The sequence below is a fragment of the Castanea sativa genome, chromosome 3 (genome assembly GCF_040712315.1).
Source record: "Castanea sativa cultivar Marrone di Chiusa Pesio chromosome 3, ASM4071231v1".
In the NCBI taxonomy this organism is placed as follows: Eukaryota; Viridiplantae; Streptophyta; class Magnoliopsida; order Fagales; family Fagaceae; genus Castanea; species Castanea sativa.
Window position 1 is genome coordinate 18,534,377 of NC_134015.1, and position 22,021 is coordinate 18,556,397.

The 22,021-nt window shown below is 34.3% G+C and overlaps 2 protein-coding genes across 8 annotated transcripts in view; one reads left to right on the forward strand and one right to left on the reverse strand.

Moving 5' to 3' along the window:
• LOC142627738 (protein CHROMATIN REMODELING 20) overlaps positions 1-12,557 on the forward strand; it is a 50,005-nt gene extending 37,448 nt beyond the window's left edge. For all 7 annotated transcript variants that reach the window (XM_075801605.1, XM_075801606.1, XM_075801604.1 and 4 more), the window contains 7 exons: positions 2,611-2,749; positions 6,615-6,676; positions 7,360-7,586; positions 8,741-8,944; positions 9,711-9,789; positions 9,866-10,125; positions 12,037-12,557. In XM_075801605.1, coding sequence (XP_075657720.1) covers positions 2,611-2,749; positions 6,615-6,676; positions 7,360-7,586; positions 8,741-8,944; positions 9,711-9,789; positions 9,866-10,125; positions 12,037-12,415 — 1,350 coding nt within the window. In that variant the 3' untranslated portion in view covers positions 12,416-12,557. The remainder of the gene's footprint in view (positions 1-2,610; positions 2,750-6,614; positions 6,677-7,359; positions 7,587-8,740; positions 8,945-9,710; positions 9,790-9,865; positions 10,126-12,036) is intronic.
• Positions 12,558-15,996: 3,439 nt separating this feature from the next.
• LOC142627926 (hypothetical protein At1g04090) lies at positions 15,997-20,931 on the reverse strand. Its single transcript, XM_075801826.1, has 2 exons — positions 20,461-20,931; positions 15,997-17,883 (listed from the first exon to the last, which is right to left on the reverse strand). The coding sequence occupies exons 1-2, from the start codon at positions 20,561-20,563 to the stop codon at positions 16,274-16,276; spliced, it is 1,713 nt and encodes a 570-aa protein (XP_075657941.1). The 5' UTR covers positions 20,564-20,931; the 3' UTR covers positions 15,997-16,273.
• Positions 20,932-22,021: the final 1,090 nt, after the last annotated feature.

A 22,021-nucleotide genomic window follows, 5' to 3' on the forward strand; every position in this document is an offset into this window, starting at 1 on the left:
CTGTAAATTCTATCTGTGGTCTTGAGTCCCCTTAACGTGGGCTTAAGACCTATCGTGTAGTGTGCCCATAAAGTCTATTAGTCTATGTAGTTATGGAAATGCCACTAAGGCTTCCACTATCAAGACTAAGTACGAGAATGTTACAAAAGCTTGGAACTGGGAGTAGAAGCAAGAAGTCATGGGCAAGTACATAAGCTATGAACAGATAAAATAAGATAGAATAGTGGATAAGAATACATTTGGGGCAAGTACATAAGCTATGAACAGATAAAATAAGATAGAATAGTGGATAAGAATACATTTGGTCCTATTAATCGATGAGGATACATACATGAACCCAATTTACTTAGGATTAAGGCTTGGTGAGTTGAGTTGTCACTAATCAAAAATCAGAAAAAGAGTTGTCATTGATTTTACCTCTCTGCTTTCATCTAAATTCCTCATTGACCCTCTTCATAAATTGTAAATGATTATCAATTTTCATTAAATAATTGATATGCCTTTAAAAAAAAAATGGATATCTTCTATTGATAAAAGATGATTTGGAATTTTTTTTAGGATATTTGCTATAGTATTTATGCTTTTTGCACATTGACACACTCGCATGTATCTAGATGTTGCACATCGAAGAATATGTTATTAATGCTGCTATCCATCTATTTTAATAGCAAACTTATGAGTGTTCAACTAATAACAAATGCACTTTAGATTTTTTAGGTATTCTATCTAAGGGAGTGAATACTGTACTGGAAGTTGTTTCAATTTAGTAATTGTGAATGAAATATTTTGAATTGGATACTACCGGTATATCTTTTGTAAATATGCCACTATATAATTTATAAAATACAAATGGTCCAACTCATCATAATTTCTAGCCTAATATAATGGCCCAATTGGGCTAGTTCACAACACATCTAATATTATGGCCCTTTCTTGAGCCATATAAGAAGTGGGAACAAAAAATTAAATTAAAAGAAAACACATTGGAAGAAGAGAAAAGAAGACAACTCTTCAGTCTTCACACGTGAACCTTTGTCATTTTTGAATTAAAAAAAAATAAACAAAAGAGAAGTTTAAACTTACAAGTTACAGGACCCATTTTGACTGAAAAAACATAAGGCAAGATCAAAGTTACAAGACTGTGCTTGGTGAGCGGAGAAAGCTAAGAACGACATGAGCAGAGATGGTTGAATATTTTCCGGCGTGAAGTTGCCGGCATGAGGGCTGAAAGAGATGCAAAAATGACTCCAATAGTTGCCAGAGTGAGGCTGAAAGAGAGATTGAGATTTGAGAGGGAGGTTTGAGAAGTTGAGACAGAATGGAGGCAAACCATTGTGGACACAAAAGATTAGCTGGTACTGGCCAAGAATGCTTTTTTCGCCCAGAATGGCCGTTAAAGGCCGAAATGGCCGGAACAGACCGGAATGGACCGGTTTAGAACTTGTACGTTTCAATGGTGTACCTGTACCAGCTTTGTAGCCGGTACAACAAATACTGTCCATACCAGCCGGTATGGTACATTGTTGACTACCTTGATTCTATCTAGAGATCATTCAGGAGAATTCATGAATTGTATAGATAGTATAACCAACAATTTATTTATTTTTTTATAGATAGTATAGACTTTTGGGATGCAAGAAACTGTATTTTGGAGAAACTGTATTTATCCAAAGGTGGAAGGTTGCATCTTTTGAAGGTGGAGATTGAACAATAAGGGAAAGTTTGATGTCTGATCTTATTATGAAGCATTATAAGGGGCAAGTTATCTGCTGTTTGCTGGAGTATTTGTTGCAGTCGGGTCCCAAAAAAGGTGACATTCTTTGTTTGGGCAGCAACTTTTGCGAAACTTTTGACACAAATTTTATTAGGAGAGGCGTATTATTGGTAGGCAGTTGTTCCTAGACTGAATCATTTGTCAGTGCAGTGCACATTAGCTCGGGAGAAGTGTTCATTTGTATTTTCATTATTTGGTGTGTTGGGTGATGCCAAAGGGAGTTGTCAAGGTATTATTTGATTGGAACAATTGGTTTGGCAAGCATGGTAGGTCCTTTGTTGGGAATATGGTTCTCTTATGTTTAATGTAAGTATTATGGAGGGAGAGGAACAATTGCACATTCAATGACATGGAGATCTCGGTTTTTGACCTGAACACTGCTTCTAGGGACTTTGTTTGAATTGTCGTACTTTTGGGTGTAATAATATGAATTCAATTTCTGACTTTATAAATTTTTGATTGCTAATCTTGTTCATTGGAAGTCTTTTGGAAAACTTCGTGTATGTATACTGTTACATGATTTTTTTTTTTGTCAATACAAATTTTTACTTATCTAGAAAAATGATACAATGTTTAGTCAATATCTTGTTCAGATCTGTGTAGCTATGATGCTAGAACTTTTTTTTAAAGCTTTTCTTACATTTAGATACTATTAATGGTAGTTGAAATTGTGTAATCATTTGGTATGCTTTCAAATCGATTGACATTTGCTGAGTTAAAATGACTCTGCCCTTTAAGGAATAGGTCCTTGAGCATATAAATCTTACTTTTTAAATTGATCTTGCTACTTTGTTAATGTAAATTGTTTAATTGAAATGATTTATTGTCTGTAGTAGATATGGAACCATCCTGGGATCTTACAATTGACCAAAGAAGATAAAGACTACGTAAGAAGAACTGAAGATGCTGTAGAGAATTTTCTCGTGGATGACAGTTCTAGTGATGAAAACATAGATTATAATATGGATATTGGAGGTATTTTTTCCTCTCCTTTTGATTCCTATACTTCACAAGATTCGTCCATGGATACCTCTGTATTGGATATGCTAGTTATTTGCCTACTATCTCATGTCCTTCCTGTAAATGCAGTAAATTGTTATCTGTTATTCCTGAACTTGTATTTTGGTTAATCCTGATAACCCTGTTGCAGTATATGGAGATTAGAGCATCCACAGCAGTGGAGCTAAAATTTTAGCAATTTAGCTCTACAAAAAGTTACTTTATCTATTTTATCTATACATTTTACAAAACATGATACAGCAGTGGATCTATTTTAGCTTTCAACACACTAAAATAATATAAACATTACAATAAAATAATATTTCTATTACACTAAAATAATACACCCACAAAACAAAAAAACACCACAAGTCGGTGAAGATCGCCGAAGAGCAGGTCGGTGAAGATCGGTGAAGAACAGGTCGACGAAGACCGGCGACGAACAGACGAAGAACAGGTCGGCGAAGATCGGCGCAGAACAGGTCGGCGACGATCGGCGCAGAACAGGTCGGCGAAGATCGGCGCAGAACAGGCGAAGATCGGCGACCAACAGGCGAAGAACAGGTCGGCGAAGAACAAGTCGGCGAAGACCGGCGAAGAACAGGTCGGCGAGGACCGGCGAAGAACAGGTCGGCGAAGAACAGGCCGGCAAAGCAGAGAGTAGATGAGGGAGAGAAAAAAAAAAGAAAAAAAGAGAGAGACAGAAGGAAAAACGAAGAAGGAAGAGAAGTCGGAGAGAGTGAGAAAAAGAAAGAAAGAGAAAACATATTTTAAATGAAAGAGAGAGAGAAATTTAATAAAATAATATTTTTTTTTTTAACTTTGAGCTACAGTGCACATCTAAAGATAGATGTGCACTGTAGCTGGAAGCAAAAAAAATTTTGCTATAGCTCCACTGCTGTATCATCAGTTTTAGTGGTTGAGAAGCTAAAATATAGCAATATAGCAATTTACAACCACTGCTGTGAATGCTCTTAGGTGGTACATGCTATATCTGTAAATCCTACAACTTGCTTTTTATGTTTTATTTTGTCTCAACTAAAGGAAAATGTACTTAACTGCTTGATGACACTCCTCTTGTTGAAATGTAGACATATTGGTAAAAAATGCATTTAATTGCTTGGTAGCGATCTCACCATTCTCCTTTTGAACTTGTTGAATGTACTTCAGGGATTGTTTTACTTTTTTCTTGGATAGGATGGTTTTTAGCATTAAAATCTGTCACTTTTAATAATTTTTACATGAAAATTGTGATATGAAAAATTTTCCAGAGGCTTTGGGACTATTTAACAAAGGAAAGATAGATTTTCTTGGCATTGTTGTAAATTTTCTGGCATTGTGTAGGTGGTTCTTTTCCTTTACGTAATAATAGGGTGGTAGCTTGGACTCATACTTGATGAAAATAAACATCTCCTTTGTCCTAATTTAAGTGAAACATTGGAAATGGCATGACTCTTAAAATGCCTTTTTTTTATTTTTATTTTTATATATATATATTAGAGGTGACACGACTCTTAATAAGAACCTTGTTTGTTTTTTTGAAAAAAGACAAGGTGTAAGAAATATAACTTCTACTTTTGGAGAAAACTTGGTCATTTGGAAAAGTAATTGTTTCATGTTTGAGTACAGATGCTGAGTATAGAGTCATGGCTCATACATTGTGTGAGCTTATGTGATAATATTCAAGAGCCGATAAATTTTATTGTGCAGGTGCCTATGATTATGTTTTTGTGATAATCCAGCATCAATTGATTTTGCTTCCAACCTAGTGTTCCATGAGTGAACTAAACATATAGAGGTGGATTGTCTTCTTGTCCAAATAAGGATGGATAGTGGTGTGATTGCTACTCGCATATGTATCTACAAGCATTGTGCAATGCTTGATTAGATTTGTAATGTAACATGTTTGAACTATACGGTTCCAGTGTGGTTTTAATGAATGGGAGATGGAGTTGGTGGGGGCTTTTACTCATACATTGGAGTCGCTGAGTCCTATTGAAGGTGGAGATAAGATGAGGTGGGGTTTGCCGTTGAAGGAGGATTTTGATATAAAATCCTTTTATAGTGCATTGAAGGGATCTAGCTCTATTACTTTTCCTTGGAAGTGTGTTTGGGGTGTGAAGGCTCCATGTTGTGTGTCGTTTTTTGTTTGGACAGCTGTGTGGGGGAAGGTTCTCACAACAGACCATTTGAGGTAAAGGGGTTGCATTATTATGGATTGGTATTGCCTTGTAAATGTAATGGGGAGAGTGTGGATCATCTGCTCCTACATTGTGGTGAGGTATTTGGGGCAAGGTTCTCACAACAGGCCATCTAAGGAGAAGGGGCTGCATTATTATGGATTGGTATTGCCTCTGTAAATGTAATGGGGAGAGTGGATCATCTGCTCCTACATTGTGGTGAGGTATTTCGGTTATGGAGCTTTGCCCTTAGATCTTTTGGTGTTTCTTAGGTTCTACCTAAAGGGTTATTGACTTGCTGGCCAGTTGGAGGAATTGGTTGGGAAGCACTCTTCAAATGTTTGGAATTTGGTACCACATTGTATGATGTGGTGGGAGAGAAATAATTGCATATTTGAAGATTTGGTGCTTTTTGGGGATAAGCTCTTAGCGTTGTTTGCGACACTTTGTTTGATTGGTCTCGTGCATGGGGATTTACTTCTACAAAATCCATTCTGTTGTTTTTAGATTCACTTTCTTCTTGTACATAAGAAGTTTTGTTTTCCTTTGTTGCTTGTGCATATTTCTTTCGTTTACTTCATCTCTTTGATGGAGTAGTTTCTTTTTAATACAAAATTTTCTTACCTATATGAAATATATACCCCGGCTTGAAGGGTAGTTTTACGAGTAATATTGTATTAGTTGTAAGGGTAATTTGGTCATAGTGTCAATATTCTCAAAACTCTAAATAATTTTTACATTAGGGCTAATGATATTTATGAACCAAAAGAGTAAATTTTCAGTCAATGGGTTTATATTAATGACTCTATCTTTGGCTGTTCTTGTGGCACTGATTGAGTTTGTGCTACTGCTTTATGTGGAAAATGTAATGCTGCATGTTGGTAATGGCTATCATGCTTCACTCATATGTAGAACTGTTTGCTTCCACCAGGTAATGACTGGTAATTGGCTGTTCTTAGTAAGGATTGCCCAATAGACACTGGCATGTCAAAGATAAAAATGCTTCTGCTGCAATTTATACATGTTCACATTGACAACTTGGGAAATTGTTTCTGTAATGTGTGGTTTAGTTGTGTTTGGAATGCATGGACACGTTTTCCTTTTTGATTTCTTTCAATTCCTTAGATTGAACTTGATTATATAAGTGATAATCTAACTTGATTATATAAGTGATGCGGGAAGCACAAGGAGAATTCTATTTTATTTTATTCTTATTTGATCTTGGATTTAATTATAATTTTATTGGCCAACCGTCTTTTTATTTAAGGTTCTAGTATTTATTTTGGTTGTTTGTATTTTATCTTATAAGAGTCAAGGTAATTTTTGTAATTCAATCAAAATTAGGGTTTCCTATGTCAGTTAGATTTAGGGTTTAGTACTCCAATGTAAGCACTAAAATGTACTCCTATTAAGGGGTATCATATTGATGAATAAAATTTCAGTCGAAATTATCTCAATGGTCTACTGCCGACTCCAGCCAACCCTAGCTGTTGATTCCTAGAGGTTTTATTTTCTTGGTGCTGATTCTAAGCAAGCCTAGGTGCTGACTCCTAGTTTACTTATCTTTATTTTTTATTTTTAAATTTTCTTGTTGCTTTGTTTTGGCTTGTTCTGCCTCAATAAGTAGATAGTTTGCTAATGATAATTTTCATTTTAAACAGATAAGCCAAAGAGTGCAAATGATTATCTGCAGGGAAAAAATGGTGCCGGCTTTCTTCCAAAGGTAAGAATTCTAATGAATTTTCTGTTCCACATATTCAAGGGTGTATTCAGAAATCACTAAGTGCAGGCAATCGCTGGTTTTTTTTTTTTTTTGGGGGGGGATAAATTTAAAAGTTTATTTCAATGAAATTTCTTTGTTTGAAAGTAAAATGAGAATACTGCAAGTTTGTGTGAAAAATGTGTAGATGTTGAAAATATCTCTAGAAATATTCATTTTATCTGGAAACCTATTGATTGAAGTCGCTATAATTGAAAGTTTAAAACCCATGTATTGAAATTGAATACATAGAAGAAGGAAAAAAAAAAATCCTCTATATCAGATCAAAAGGAAAATAAAAGAGGATAACATATAACTACAAAATATATCTAAAAACGAAACGATGGTATTTCTAGCAAGAGTTATAAAAAATGCAAATCTTGGGTTGACTTATTGGCCTTCATTTACACTTGATCATCACTTCAAAAGTACCTGTTTATAGATGACTCCTTTTGCTTTAGTAGATGTTATTAGGCTGAGTTACACTGCTTTTGTGCCTCCTTTATTTGTCTAATCGTCTTCAACATTGTATGGTGCAGAAATTTATAATCTGGTCACCGAAGTGTGTTACTGTACATATCATTTATGATGTTATGATTTTCTTTTCCTTTCTTTAAGTTTTTGATCGATTTTTTTTCCCTTTTCAGGATTGGTGGAATGATCTTCTTCATGGCAATAATTTTAAAGAGCTTGATTACAGTGGCAAGATGGTTTTACTGCTTGATGTCCTAACCATGTCTTCTGATGTGGGGGATAAAGTGTTGGTTTTTAGCCAGAGCATACCAACCCTAGATCTCATAGAACTTTATCTTTCAAGATTACCTCGAAGTGGCAAAAGAGGAAAGTTTTGGAAGAAAGGAAAGGACTGGTATAGGTGAGTACAAATCTCCCTAAATAGTTTTAAATTGACAGACAATATTATTACCTATATAAAAAAATGACAGACAATGTTTTCTCTGATCAGCCTCTTGAATTTGTGAATTCAATGTACTCATGGAAGGGTTATAAAATGAGAAAACATAGGGAGATAACAACCACAAATTTAGGCCTTTTTATATTTTTTCATCTAAAATATTTATAAAAATAACTAAAGAATAGTAAGTAGTTGATTTGCAATAGACTATGATAATGCATTGCTTGTCAATTTCTGGTCTCACCATTTGTGAGTGTTTTTTTTCTTTGACAACTATATAATAGTCTTCATAGATCAAGTGCATAGTGTATAAGAAATGATAACAAGAAATATATAAATCAAAGACTTCTTTTAAACAAAAAATTAACCTTATTTTGTGGCTCATACATACAATGCTAATCACCCTTAAACTATAAATGATGATATAAGGGATAAAATTTAACTACAAAATTTTTTGTAGGCTTAAAATACAACTTTACTCAATATCTTTTTATTAGAGGTGAATTTTGACAAATCCACATTTGACTTACATTTTCTTCTTCTATCCTTTACGCTCGTAAAATTTCAAGAAAATTAAATATCAATAGCTATGTCATCAATAAATTGTTTAAATTATAAGTTTTTGTAGTTTAAAATTATGTATAAAATATAAACTTATAGATATATAGTAATTAATATATGATTAACACAAAATTTGACATGTGTATTAAAAATGTAAAAACTATGCAATTCAATGGTTAGAGAAACTGCCCCATCTATTCACGTCAGTTTATTTGACTGATTTCATGTGGTAAAATATCATACATTATACTATCAAGTGTGTAAATGATTGAGGCCCAATTAAATATGATAGATGCTGCTCAATCATAGTATATCCCATACACTTTAAGCAAATGCCTAAATTATTGCTTTTTAAGTCAATTACACTTCCTCTCCATTTTTTTTTTGTCTTTTTCTCCCCTCTTCTTGATACATTCTTGGAGTCACTCATTAGCTGCTCATTCTGATTCTGACTTATTTCTTTATGTGGTAATGATGAAAGTACTGATCGATGTTAAATTCTCTGTCGAAGTGAATTAATTTCTGAATTCAATTTTCTTTGATATGCTGTACAGGCTAGATGGAAGAACCGAGAGCTCTGAGAGGCAAAAGCTGGTTGAGAGATTTAATGAGCCCACAAATAAGAGGGTGAAGTGTACTCTTATTTCAACAAGAGCCGGATCTTTGGGGATTAATCTTCATGCTGCTAATCGTGTAGTTATTGTTGATGGTTCTTGGAATCCAACATATGATCTTCAGGCTATATACCGGGCTTGGAGGTGGGTTTTGACTCATATTTTTGTTGTAAAATATAACAAACTAAATAGCTGATCAGGATAAATGGTGCTGAAAATTTTAAAAAAGGAAGATGAGCTAAAAAATTTGGGACTAAAATTATCAGTAGTGGCCACTAATATAGATTTCACCTTATGGACCTCCAAATTGTTTAAATGCATTCTAAGGTTGGATTGGGAGTTGGGACACTCTAATACCAAGTTTAGTTGTAAAAACATTAGGATTATAGGTTTTGGACTTGATTAATCAATCTCTGATGTTAGCACATTTATGTTAGGGTGATATAGTGAGATTACAAGAATACCCTCACTTTAATATATATATATAAAAAAAAAAAAAAAAAAAAAAAGAGTATCTCTAACCGTGCTTTTGTCGGAAAATCCTATAAGAAATTACCCCAACTGAAACACCATAAAATTCTAAAAGTATTACACTGTAATGCTGGATACTGTGCCATTAAACACTAACACGACTGCTTGAGCTTTCACATTTAGAGCCACAACTTTCAAAGTCTCATAGTGAAAGGCCCATGCAAATATCTTACCGGGTGTGTTCCTTAAGGGAGCCCTTGGGTACCCTAAATTCCTACAATTAATCTGTTTTGAGTCAAATCAAAGTTCTTGTTGGACAAGGACTACAAGTTTTGCATTTTTATCTCCACAAGGAATCTGTGTGAGAACGGGAATTCTTACTTGAGACAGTTCTCCAACAATTTGTTTGTTTATGATAAAGCCTTTTGCATATATTCAGGTATGGCCAAACAAAGCCGGTGTTTGCTTACCGATTGATGGCTCATGGAACCATGGAAGAAAAAATTTATAAGCGTCAGGTAATGGCATAATGCAACGTACTTACATGGTTTCTGTTTCTCGATGGATCTTTAATGAAGTGAATGGTTTTAATAGGTGACAAAGGAAAGTCTAGCTGCAAGGGTGGTAGATAGACAACAGGTAGGTAGGACTATCTCTAAAGAAGAGATGTTGCATCTCTTTGAATTTGGTGATGATGAGAACCTGGAAACTTTGGCTGATCTGGGCCTAGAGAACGGACATACAAGTAACAACAATATGACAGGCCAAGTTGGGAATTCTCAGACAATGCCTCCTCAAGGAAGTTGCTCTTCAGACAAGATAATGGAAAGTTTACTTGGAAAGCATTATCCAAGGTAGATTCCTTTTATTTCTCTTGCATCTACTTATATAAGTCTACTCAGAGACTTGTCCTTCCTCTCTACTTTCAATTTCTCTATTTTCTGATGTGTTGCCCCAAGCAATAGAATGTTGGAAAAAACTTGTGATTTATTCAGATATGCAAGTTGGTAGATGTGCAGGATAGGCAAAATTGTAATGATATGAGTCATAGTAATTCAATAGGTCATGGTTGCATAATTTTTTGCATTATTGCTGCTCTCTGAAATTGATGTCCTTGATCTTTGGTTTTGCTTTTCTTTATTTCTGTATCAATCTTTACTTTCTTTCCAGACCAAACATGTTTTGGTGTAAGTAAATGAGTATGTTGTACATAGTACATACTATGTTTGGGGGAGAGAGAGAGCATAACAAAGGATGATGCAAGTGAAGAAAGATCTCTCTGTAGTTTAGTATCTTCTGAACCAAAATTACCCTCTCTATTCCTGTCTTGCCACTGGATAATTTTAAATAATGTGAGTGTCTAAAATTTTTACAGGCTTAGGCTTGAACTCAACCTGGAAGGTTCTTTTTCTGTTCTCTCTGGTCAGTTCCTAATTTGGTTCATTTGTTTCAATGGTTGGGCCGGTCAGTGTGGTAGTTATGCAGTGTGGCTGTGTATAATGACAATGGTACTTCCTCAACACATCTAAAGTACCAACTACTCTGGCTTTGCTTGGTAGTACTCTTTGATAGGGCTAGATGTATTTCCTCACTGCCATGATCTTTTTTTCTTTCCTGTTCCTGTTTTGGTTGCAATGCCTTTATCTATATTAAAGACTGTCCTATGCTACTGTTTATTTGTTCAAGTCAGGCCATCTCAGCTCAGCTCAGGTTTAATGTTAATCCCAATTCATTGGGATCAGATACATTGATCTTTTATGTCACGCAGCTGTATCTTGGGCCAAGTCCCTAGTTATCTTTCTTACAGTCACATGTTTCTAAATGTCTTAAAAAAAACCAAAACAAAAATCTACTGATATTATTTTTTTGCCCATCTGTTTACCCTTTTTGCTTTTTCCACACGCACACAAATGTTTCATATCTTTCCAATAAACAGTTATCTTTACACGCTTGTCTTTGCTACACTTATTTTCTATACTTCTAGTTTCTTGATTGCCCGATGTTTGGAACAATAAAGCCTAGTTGGCCTTGGCTTAATTCTATAGCATTTTCCGTTTAGCTTTGTGGGTAGCCTACTATCACAGTCTCACATAGTATCTCATAGGCACCTCTTTACTTCATATACCATGCCATTGATCTATAATAATCATTCCTCAATCTCCCTATATGTATGATTGAACCAATATACCAAAATTGATCTCTTTCGTATCTTTTGACCAATTAATTTCACCTTCACTTTATTTTTACTATTGGTTTTACTAAATTTGCATTCCATATTCTTGGTCTCTATCTAGCTTAACATAAATCCATCGAACTTCATAGTGGTTATCCAAGGTTTATATTTCTAAACTATATCTACCCTGTAGTCCGGTGTCGTAGTGATACAATATTATCAACAAACAACTTGCCCAAGAGACATCATCTTCAACATATTTGGTATGCTCATCCATACCAACAGGATCCATGTTTATTTGATGTTACAGTTTATGCTGATTGTCAATCTACTGCAACCCTCACATCCTTTGTCCGGGCCAGGGCCTGTTTATGCAAAAAGATATGGAAATGAAGTAATAAAGTATGATATAGATAGGTTCAAGACCATCTGAAGTTGATCTGAAGCTAACACTTAATATTGTTGGCTCTGCTTGCTTCACTCTTAATATTGTTGGCTCTACTTGCTTCTCATATAATCTTATTTAAATTAAGATTTACAAAAGAATTTCAGGTATTTGATAAACCATCTTAGTCCATTACCTTGATTTCAGATGGATCTCCAATTACCATGAACATGAGACCCTTTTACAAGAGAATGAAGAAGAAAAGCTATCAAAAGAAGAGCAAGACATGGCTTGGGAAGTATACCAGAGAACGTTAGAATGGGAGGAAGTGCAGCGAGTTCCTCTGGATGAATCTGCATCTGAACGGAAGCCAGATGCGTCAAGCATGCCCCCTCCTGCACCAGAGACCAGCCTTTCACAATCTAAGATGAGGAATCGGTTGGTACAGAGGAAATGCACTAACCTTTCACACCTGTTGACACTTAGAAGCCAGGGCACAAAAGGTGGTTGCACTACGGTATGTGGGGAATGTGCCCAGGAGATAAGCTGGGAGGACCTCAATCGGGATGGTAAGACAGCGAGGTGAAGAACAGTGTCCTCCATTTTGTTTATATTTGGTTAAACTGATGTAATTACTTGTGATTATATACAGTAGCAGCATAAGTTCAATTTCCTTTTGAACACAATAGTAACACCTTTTTTTGTAGGTATTGGTCCTAAATTCCTGCTTTGTTAATAGGGAGGATTTTTCCTTTGCTTTGTTTATTCCTTTTGGTTTTTTGGTTGGGGGCGATTGTTTTCCCTTTTGAAATGATCGCAGGGGGAGAGGGTGGGGGGGATTAGGGTTTTATTTATACTGGTGGGAATTTGACCTTTTGTAAATTTCTATTACTACAATTGATTCTAATGAATTTAGTAGTCACGAAAGTTGGATAGTATCCCTTTTGTGGTTTTGGTTGTCACTCGTGTTTACTGTTACAATTTGTTTTATGGTACTTACCATACGAGGTAGCAGTTTCTTTATTCCCAGCAACTTTATTGCATGACACTGAATTCTGAACCTATTTTGCTGCTAGTGTTTTAACTTGCCATGGGAGGGTTTCAAGTTTCAACTTTTACCCCCGCTGTGCAAAATGGTGCATCCCCCCTTTTTTCTACTAATTATTGTTGCACGTATCTACTTACATTTAGTTGTACCTTCGATTTTAGTTATAATTGTCAAATGGTGAAATAGTGTTTTCCGTAAACAATGTATAACTATTACGGATCACTACTCTCTTTTCCTGGAGTAGTTGCTCAGATTCTAAAGGCCTTTTCTAGGAGTGGATTATAATAGAATTTGCAAGCTGGCTTCTTAAGGCTATTATCTGCTATTGTATTTGGGCTTGATATAAATCTATTTGTTTGATATAAATGTTAAATAGTAATAACTAAAAGACAAAATGCATGTAACACTCATTATTCTGATAAAGTATTCGGGATAATATTCTGTGTGGAGAGCTACTACAACTTCGTAAGCACAATTTGGGGACTAAAATAATCGGTTCTATCTCTACGCCGAATAAAAAATCATTTTCTATTCTCCTCTCAACCAATGTTGTCAATTGCATTTCGGTGATTATTCCGGTTTGTCTATTGAAATTGAATATTTTGGTATTTATCCATTCTAATATATATACACAACCTTAAATAGAGATAACTTTTCATCACATAATGTTCTACCATATGAAATGTGGTTATGTGGTATGCCTATCAATGACAACCTAAGTATTTTTTTTTTTTTTTTTGAGAAACAATGACAACCTAAGTTGGTGCATAATTTTTATAATATTTTTGCCCCTTATTGAGTTACTTCATTTCGGTCTATTCTATCTAGTTTGGTCTATTCGGTTTGCATTAGTCTATTCGGTTAGGTTCAGTTTGCTCAGTTCACTTTGGTCCTTTTGGTTCATTGTGGTCCATTCTAGTCCGCTTCAATGATCCTTTGGAATAAAAGGATTGCGTAGAAAGACAAGTTACTTCATTCACAATGTCACATTCTCAACCTAGTATTGATTGGATCTTGATAAAATTGTATTTTTTTATGTTATTAAAGTCTTATATATTTATTTTTAATATAAGTGATGAATTTACTTATATCTACTTCTTTTTTAGACCATTCAAAATATGTAGAGGATGAACTATTTGTAATGAGTACTAAAAACAAATTTCAACCTCTTATATCATTCACACAAATCTTGCTTTATATAATAATTGAATGTAAATTGCATTTTTTTTTTAAATTTTTAGTTATATTTAAAAACTTGCTAAATTTAAAATACTTTCAAATAAGAAATATGAACATCTTAATTTAGAAAATCTAATATATTGTATAAACTATACTTTATTAGAAAAAAAATCACATTATTTTAAGAAAGGTTTGGAACTAAAAAAAAATAAAAAATCGTCAAATTTTTTCGCACATTGCATAGTTTGCATTTTGTGCATGATTAAAGTAAGTGTAAAATACTATTTTGGTTTCTAAGGGTCTGTTTGGAATTCGTTTATTTTGTTGAAATTGAAAACTTTTTACTAAAAATACTGTAGATAAAGGTAAATATTAGTTAAAATAGTATAGTAGGACCAATGAATAGTACCAAAAAGTGCAGTGAGACCTATAAATAGTAGCAAAAATAAGCTGAATTGTAAAATAAATTAGTAAAAAATAAGTTAGCCAAACAGACACTAAATTTTAACAAATTTGTTTTTTGTTCCTAAACTATAGAAAAGTTTGTTTTTTCATCCCTAAACTATTGAAAATGTCACTTTCATCCTTAAACTTTAAAAAGGTTATTTTTTTATTATTTTTTTTATCCTTAAGCTATTGAAAAAATACTCATTTTTCATGTCTATTTTTGTTTCTAAATTATTGAAAAAAAAAAACTCTTAACAAATTTTAAGGAGAAAAAAGAACTTTCAAAGTTTAGAAATGAAAAGCAAACTTTTGTAAAGTTTAGGGACTAAAATAGTAATTTACTCTAAAAATAATATCAATGACGAAGTCATGTGAAAGTAATATTGCTTTCATCAAACCACTGTACACCTTGGCGCGAAAATTACTCCATAAGTATAAGTGCTTGTAGGGGGTAGGGCACAAGGACCGAGGTTTAAGCCTCTCATAGGTAGCTTCACACACTACACTTAAATTACTCTAGAATAGAATTTTTGTATATTAAAAAAAAAAATTCTTTCATCATAAATTGACAATTTAACAAGCTTTGAAATTGGGTGTCTATAGTATTGTGATAAAACCAGCTTTTTTAATTAAAACCATTTTCTTTCTCACCTGGAAATAAGCTAAAGCCAAAAACACTCACCTGACTAAATAGCTGCCAGTGCAAATTTGTTATAAGATCATGGGTAGGATTTTGCCGCCCGAAATAAGTGGAGCTTCCTCTAATAAGCAAAGGACAAAAGAGGATTCCCAAAGGCCAGTCTTCCTTGGAAATGATTTCGACAAGAATCCATATGAACACTGCAAATACCCGGGATAATCTTTTTCTAAATCAAAAACAAACAAGATAAAAACTACATAGAATCACAACAGTTGCCGGCTCCTAACTCAACAATTACAATGGTATATGGAAATTTTTTGAGGGGAGAGCATTTGTTTATGTTACAATATAGAGTCACTCCACATCCAAGCACACCATTTTTCTTTTGGATATTAATGTAGCTTTCAGGGCTCGGTTCCTTTTTTCAACCTGGCAATCTTCCTACTTGGTCCAACAAATATATGTAAGTGTACATAAAGAGTTTCAGCCAAAACTTTTCAAACATGCTGATAAATGTTGACGAACTATCCAAGTTTTTATCTTAACAAAAAAATCAAAGCATGCCTGCATATTAATGATTTATCTACCATGATCCATCCCAGGAGTGAAAGCATTTGTTTGTTACGTGGCAGGGGGCCTGTTGGGGAAAGAACAACTTGGAAGACTCCAATTGAGGGGTTAACACTTAATACAACATATAGGTACACAACTTAATCCAAAAGCTTAAGCTTAAGAGTTTGGGTCTATGTTTAATTAATCACTCACTTTCCTTATTATTATTCAATGTGTCATTCACGTGTATCCCAATAAAACAAAACGAAATGGTGACTGCAGTATACACAAACTTCATGAATTGATGCACCAACGAAAATGACATGTAATATTTATAAAGTGGGCATATAACCATACATGATACATTGATACACAACTGCCAGTGAGTCCCATAAACTAGGCAATGCAATACCAGAATATACAGTCGCCACCACCACACCTCAATTCCGCTACAACCTTCTTGTGTCTCTGATTTGGCTATAAGCTGGTGACTGCAGTGAGTGTCTGATGCCTCCCAGAACATGGCTACTCACTGAAGCAGGGAACGAAAAGGTAGATATGAATTATGTATGGCAGAGCTAGCATATTTCATCTCCTTTCCAATTATCCTTCTCCTTTGGGCCAGTTGGCCCTTCTTCACCATAAAGCTCTGTTGGAAACAACTCAAAAATAATGTTCTCCACTGAAAATCTAACAAACAGTGGAAGAAGGTCAATTAACTTCTCTAGTTCTGCTCGCGAATCGTACACAATGGTTGGACCCCACTCTCTCATATACTGCAACCAACATGGTTCCTTAATGATATCATCATCAAGATACTCAGCTGCAATAATCTGATACCTGGTGCTCGAATCAACAATAAATTTGCTTCGAGCAGCATCGTTTCTCACTCCTATTCCCAGCTTCGATGACCCCTGAAGGTATGTCCCAGGATGCGGATAGCTAGCATGACCACATTTTGATGAATATACAATTGACTTATTCCCTTCAATGAACTCCAAGTTAAATGCATCCACCCATTCACCACCACTATGTTGTGAGAAGAATACACTCCAAAGTTCTCCGGTGAAGTTGCTCACACGGAGGGTGAAATGCTCCCAGTCACCAACATGTTGCCCAATCTTGCTCATGGCAATACTCATTAACCCAACTTTAAGGGTGGCAGGTCCATTAAAGGGGCAAAAAACCCACATCACAATATCGGTAAATGTTCCTCCCATTGCTGGTTTTACGTGAACATAGAGCTCTGCACTCTCTAAGTTTCCATTCTTGAGATGATCTCTCGCATCATCTTTGTTCGGCAAATCTATCCAAAATGCACCATCGTTTTTCCCACCACTGGGCAAGTTTGAGCCCCTGTAATCAATGGATTCACCCTTTTCATTGCCATCTTGGTATATAAGTGCCCCATTCTTGAAAAACCATTGCACTGATGAGGGCAAATAAACCTCGTCAGGGTGGAAGAAAACAGTCGGTCCATAGTGCTTAATGAGTGCATCAATCTGGTTTAGATTTGGCATAGCATGTAGTGTGGAATCAAGATTCTTCAAGCATGAGATTTCTAGCTCTTCTTCAGAATCTAAGTAGGTGCCGCAGTAGAATGTCCCAACAGAAACACCTCTGGCCAACATCCCCCTTTTGCAGGGTCTTGTGTTCCAAACCTGAAATGGGTACTTTGAAAATTTTGAATCTGTGGTAAGTATAAGATCACCAATTTCACAACTTTCTGTAAGATCCACTCGGACACATCTAACTTCTTCAAGTTTAGGCTCTTCTGGCTTGTCAGTAACCACAACTCCCATGGCTTTATAACCCAATGGTGGGTTTGGCAGCCAGAAGTAACCACAACCATTGTGTTCTGTATCTGTACTCCAGATAAGTGTGTAGTTAAGAGGTTTTTTTAGGGCTGGCAAGTCTGATACCAGTTCATGGGCATAACCAACATCCTCCTCAGGAGAAGAAGTAGCTTTACGAGCTACAAGAACATACCCTCTCAATGGCTGGTCATTGGGCTGGCAGCAGTGACCAAGGCAGAAAAAGCCATCTGGGATCCCCACAGGTTTGTAGAATGTGAGACCTTTATTAGTTTTTCCATGCATCAGATTGCAGCTCCAAATGCTCTCAAACTTGGAGACTTTGAGAACTTCTAATTCACCTAAGCATATTCTTCCAGTAGCAAAACCTTGGCCTGAGTCGAAGACAGTACACCGTTTAGAAAAGCTAGAACATATAGTCATAATAATTTGCAGGCCACAGCAAAAGGTAAACATCAAGAGGTGCAATAATGGAGAAGTAGTACCGCATACTATGCAGTACTACTTGCATTCATTGTGGCGAAAAGATATTTGCTTCTGTATTATTACACAAGACCTGCTTTCTAATATACTAACTGACTCGAAACAGGCATGGTTGGATTTACAGAAAATGTCAGAAATTGCAGTTCTTGGCACAAAAAATCAACACCAATTAACTAAAGAGGAATTCCAAATTAAGCTCTAAATTATTGTTTTATAAAAAATTAAAGACTGATAAAAGTCTTCTTAACAATTTGAAACTTAGAAAAATAATTGGGAAAAGTCGGTGAGTAATAAAGAAGTTTGTGGTATTTTTTTTGTTTTTATTTTTATTCATATCATATTAACCCGACACCTCAGAGATGTATCAGATGATGCATGCAAATATCAAGTGCAGCTAGAAATGTTTATGAATTAGAATGTGAAAAAAAAAAAATTGTAATAAAATTTTAAAGCAGACACAAATGTACTGCATTGATAATTTCCTGAAATTTCCTTCGAAAGGAACATCTTCTATCGCAAGAAGTTCTATGGCAATCTTTGGTAAGGTCAATGTGCTTCAGCACATAGAAAACAATTAAGTTTCTCAAAAGAAGGCACAAACGAGACATGGAAATTTAAAGAAATTAGTATAAGTATAAAAATGATAAGGAATATTTGTATATCAATGCATTTTATAGCAGACAGAAAGTCTTTCAGTAACTTCTCAAACGACAAAGAAACTACATAAATACTGTTAGACATATTATGACCCAAGTGGCACAAACCAATTGTGGGCCCACGTACTTGTAGAAAAAGCATATATACCTTAGGTTAGTCTATGGTTAGTCTAGGGTTAGTCAAGTATTCTCTAGTATATAAACCCTATCTTGGGTTCATTGTAACACAAATGCTTAATATAATATGTAGCCGTCAAGGGCTTTCTCAATGTGGACATAGGCCATTTGGCTGAATCACGTAAACCTTTGTGTGTGCTCTCTCTTTTTTTATGCCTCCGCTCATCAAATAATCAACACACACAATCACACAACAACTTTACGATGATCAAGAAATCAACAAAGGGAACCCAACAAACCAATTTTATCAATTGAAGAAAGGATTAATCACAGCAGTTCACTCAATATACATAGCTAATAAGCACATTAAGCTTTGTACATTCCCTCATACAACATACACAACATACAAAACATATCAAATTTCATCTTTCTACAAAAGCATGCCAGTCCCATGCTTACAACCAAAATTGGCAATTTGAATAAAAACAAAGTAGAAATAGATGCTATTTTTCCACAACAGTGTCCCGTGATGTAGTTAAGAATTAAAAGATATTACATTTGAATTCATATTCCAAGCAACCTTCAACTTTAAATCCACTAAGATTCTCAAACTTTTGACCAAGTTCATTAATGTGTCAAACAAGGTTTATCCATTAATGCAGCAACACAAAACTCCATGCTAATCATTCAACCTTGGCAAGCATAGATATAAATGTAAAATTATATAAAGCGCAGTGATTATACACCCTGTCAAGCTGACTAGAGAAAATAAGTTTCTACTTCTGATAGAACCTGTTTCTTTGATGGACTATGGCACACATATCATACAATGGAGAAACCTACATAGGGGGCTCTAATATTAATGTAGTAGAACCTTTTTCTTTTTTCTTTTTTCGCGAGAGGATAATGTGGTAGAACCTTAGCAATAATGTGCTATTTTCAACTGAAATATAGAGATGTGCTTGAATAATGTGGCACAAAAGGAAAGTAATTTTTAGTATATGTTTCCTTTTTTGAATTAAGTTTAGTAATAGAAAAATAATATATAAATAAATAAAGAAAGAAAATCATAATATAAATTAAATCTCTCTCTCTCTCTCTCTCTCTCTCTCACTCACACACACACACACACACAATATCCAAATAGGTACAAGATACTCTGTTTTTTTTTCCCCTTTTGGACTGAATGCACAGATCCATGAACCAGAACCTCAGCAAAACGTGCAGACAAGGTAGAGCCCTCTACCCATTAATTACTCAAAGCATAGTACCAAACTCAGGACCACCAAAAACAGAGAGAGAGAGAGAGAGAGAGAGAGAGAGAGAGAGACCCAGCTATAAAGCATATTCCAACAATTACCTGCAAGCCAAAAATGAATATCTAGGAGCCAGAAGAAGTACACAAATCAACTAATTAAATCAAATTTATCATGATTCATAATAATCATCGTAACTAAACAAGAAATACAGTTAATAAAAATAAATAAATATAGAAACAAAACTAAAACCTTTTATAATTAAATGTGAAACAGACTTCATTAAAACCCAAAAAACCAATCTTTACATGCAAGCTACTCCCAAAACACATTACTAATTCAGCACAAAACAACAAAACCCACAAATTTGTATCACAAAAGGAAACTTTTGAAAGTTAATGAAAGATGATCTAAGCTTTGTTTTGAGATGCAAGTGTACCTTGTGGCCATTCTGGGAGGTTTGCAGGCAGATAGAAAGGCTGAGGCTGAGAAAAATAAAACTCTGGTTCACTTTCCCAGCACAAACACTCACACCCAAACATCTTTAATTAATCCAACACTCACCCTCACACAAGTCACAAAATCAAGAACCCAGAAGAAAACCCAGAAGCTGTTTCCCAAAGTCTTTGACTTTTAATTAGTCAATCTCTTCAATTTTCAATGTATTTCCAAGAACAATTGCAGAGAGTGATGACTGGTGATAGTAAAGTATGACAGTCCTCTCTCCCTCCACAACTCTTCAAGAAAATATACACAGAGAGAGAGAGAGAGAGAGAGAGAAGAGGTTGAGTGAGGTTTGAGTAAAGCTGCGTGGAATAAAAAAGAGGAGCTAAGAAAGAAGATGTGGTTTTCTCTGTTGTTGTTTTGAGTTTGGTTTGGTTTCTTTATTTTCGGAGTTTTTGATTTGTCCAATTTTCTTTTTACCCACTTCATTTTTTTTTAAAGATTGCTTTTTGTCTATTCATTGAGAATGCCACCATAATAATATTTATAGACAAAGTGATTACCTTACTCTCCGTTTTGTGGAGATTGCAACCACGCTCCACTTTCTAAATGTTTATATTTGTTTTATTTATTATGCATGTTTCATGCTATTTATTTATATATAGTGATTTTTTTTTAATGTAACTTGAGGTGGACTCAATGATTTTGAAAGATAGTGTCGTAAATTTGAAGATCTCAAATTTCATTCACTATATTATTGGTTTATGAAATTTTTGAGAAAAATTAATGAGGAAAGAGTGAAATAGTTTGAACAAGAATTAGGACATCACTTTTTTTATATATATGTTAGAATTATTTTTAATTTTACAACATAAATTTTACAAATTGATTTTTAAAAATTAATGTATTAACTTTTAAATCGCATAATAAAAAATAATTATTTATTATGTTGTTGATATGACACTAATTACATTTATTACTATTTATTTATTTATTATAATTCGGGATAGAGGAGATTGATCTCTAGTGTGTTGGTTGAAAATATAAAAAAGGTATTAAGGATCTTAGTACATTCATTATTACTTTAATTTGTAAGTATTTTATAGTTTTTATATTTTTTCAAGTTGCAAGCATAGATTTGTTATAAACTTTTGATAATGATACTTCCCAATCAATAAATAACTTTAACATAATCAGCTTTTTTTTAACTTAAATAAAAACAATAATTTCATTTATTGTGGCAATTTTCTTTCAATTGTAATTTTATATATACATATATTATTTTTCTATCTTATTCTCCCAAAAACAGACATAATCAATTTTGATATATTAAATGAAACAAGTAAAGTCACTTTCATCAATTTGCATTTTTATAGAGAAATAGGCAACATGTATATAATGCCATCTTAGGAAAGTGATGCAATCAATTTCAAAGCTTCAAAAGTATAAATCCAAGCAAAAATTATTGCATTCTTTTCCATCATGAAAATAAACCCTTAATTTACCAATTTTATCTAATCTTATGGTGACAAAAGGGGAAAAGTTTCATGTGTGTG

What these genes read in the sequence shown, in the direction of transcription:
- LOC142627926 (XM_075801826.1), bottom strand. Translation starts at nt 20,563, where the DNA reads ATGTTTGGGTGTGAGTGTTTGTGCTGGGAAAGTGAACCAGAGTTTTAT. An exon ending in CCTCCCAGAATGGCCACAAG is followed by an intron (nt 17,884 to 20,460) that starts GTACACTTGCAT and finishes TCTTCGACTCAG; the next exon opens with GCCAAGGTTTTGCTACTGGA.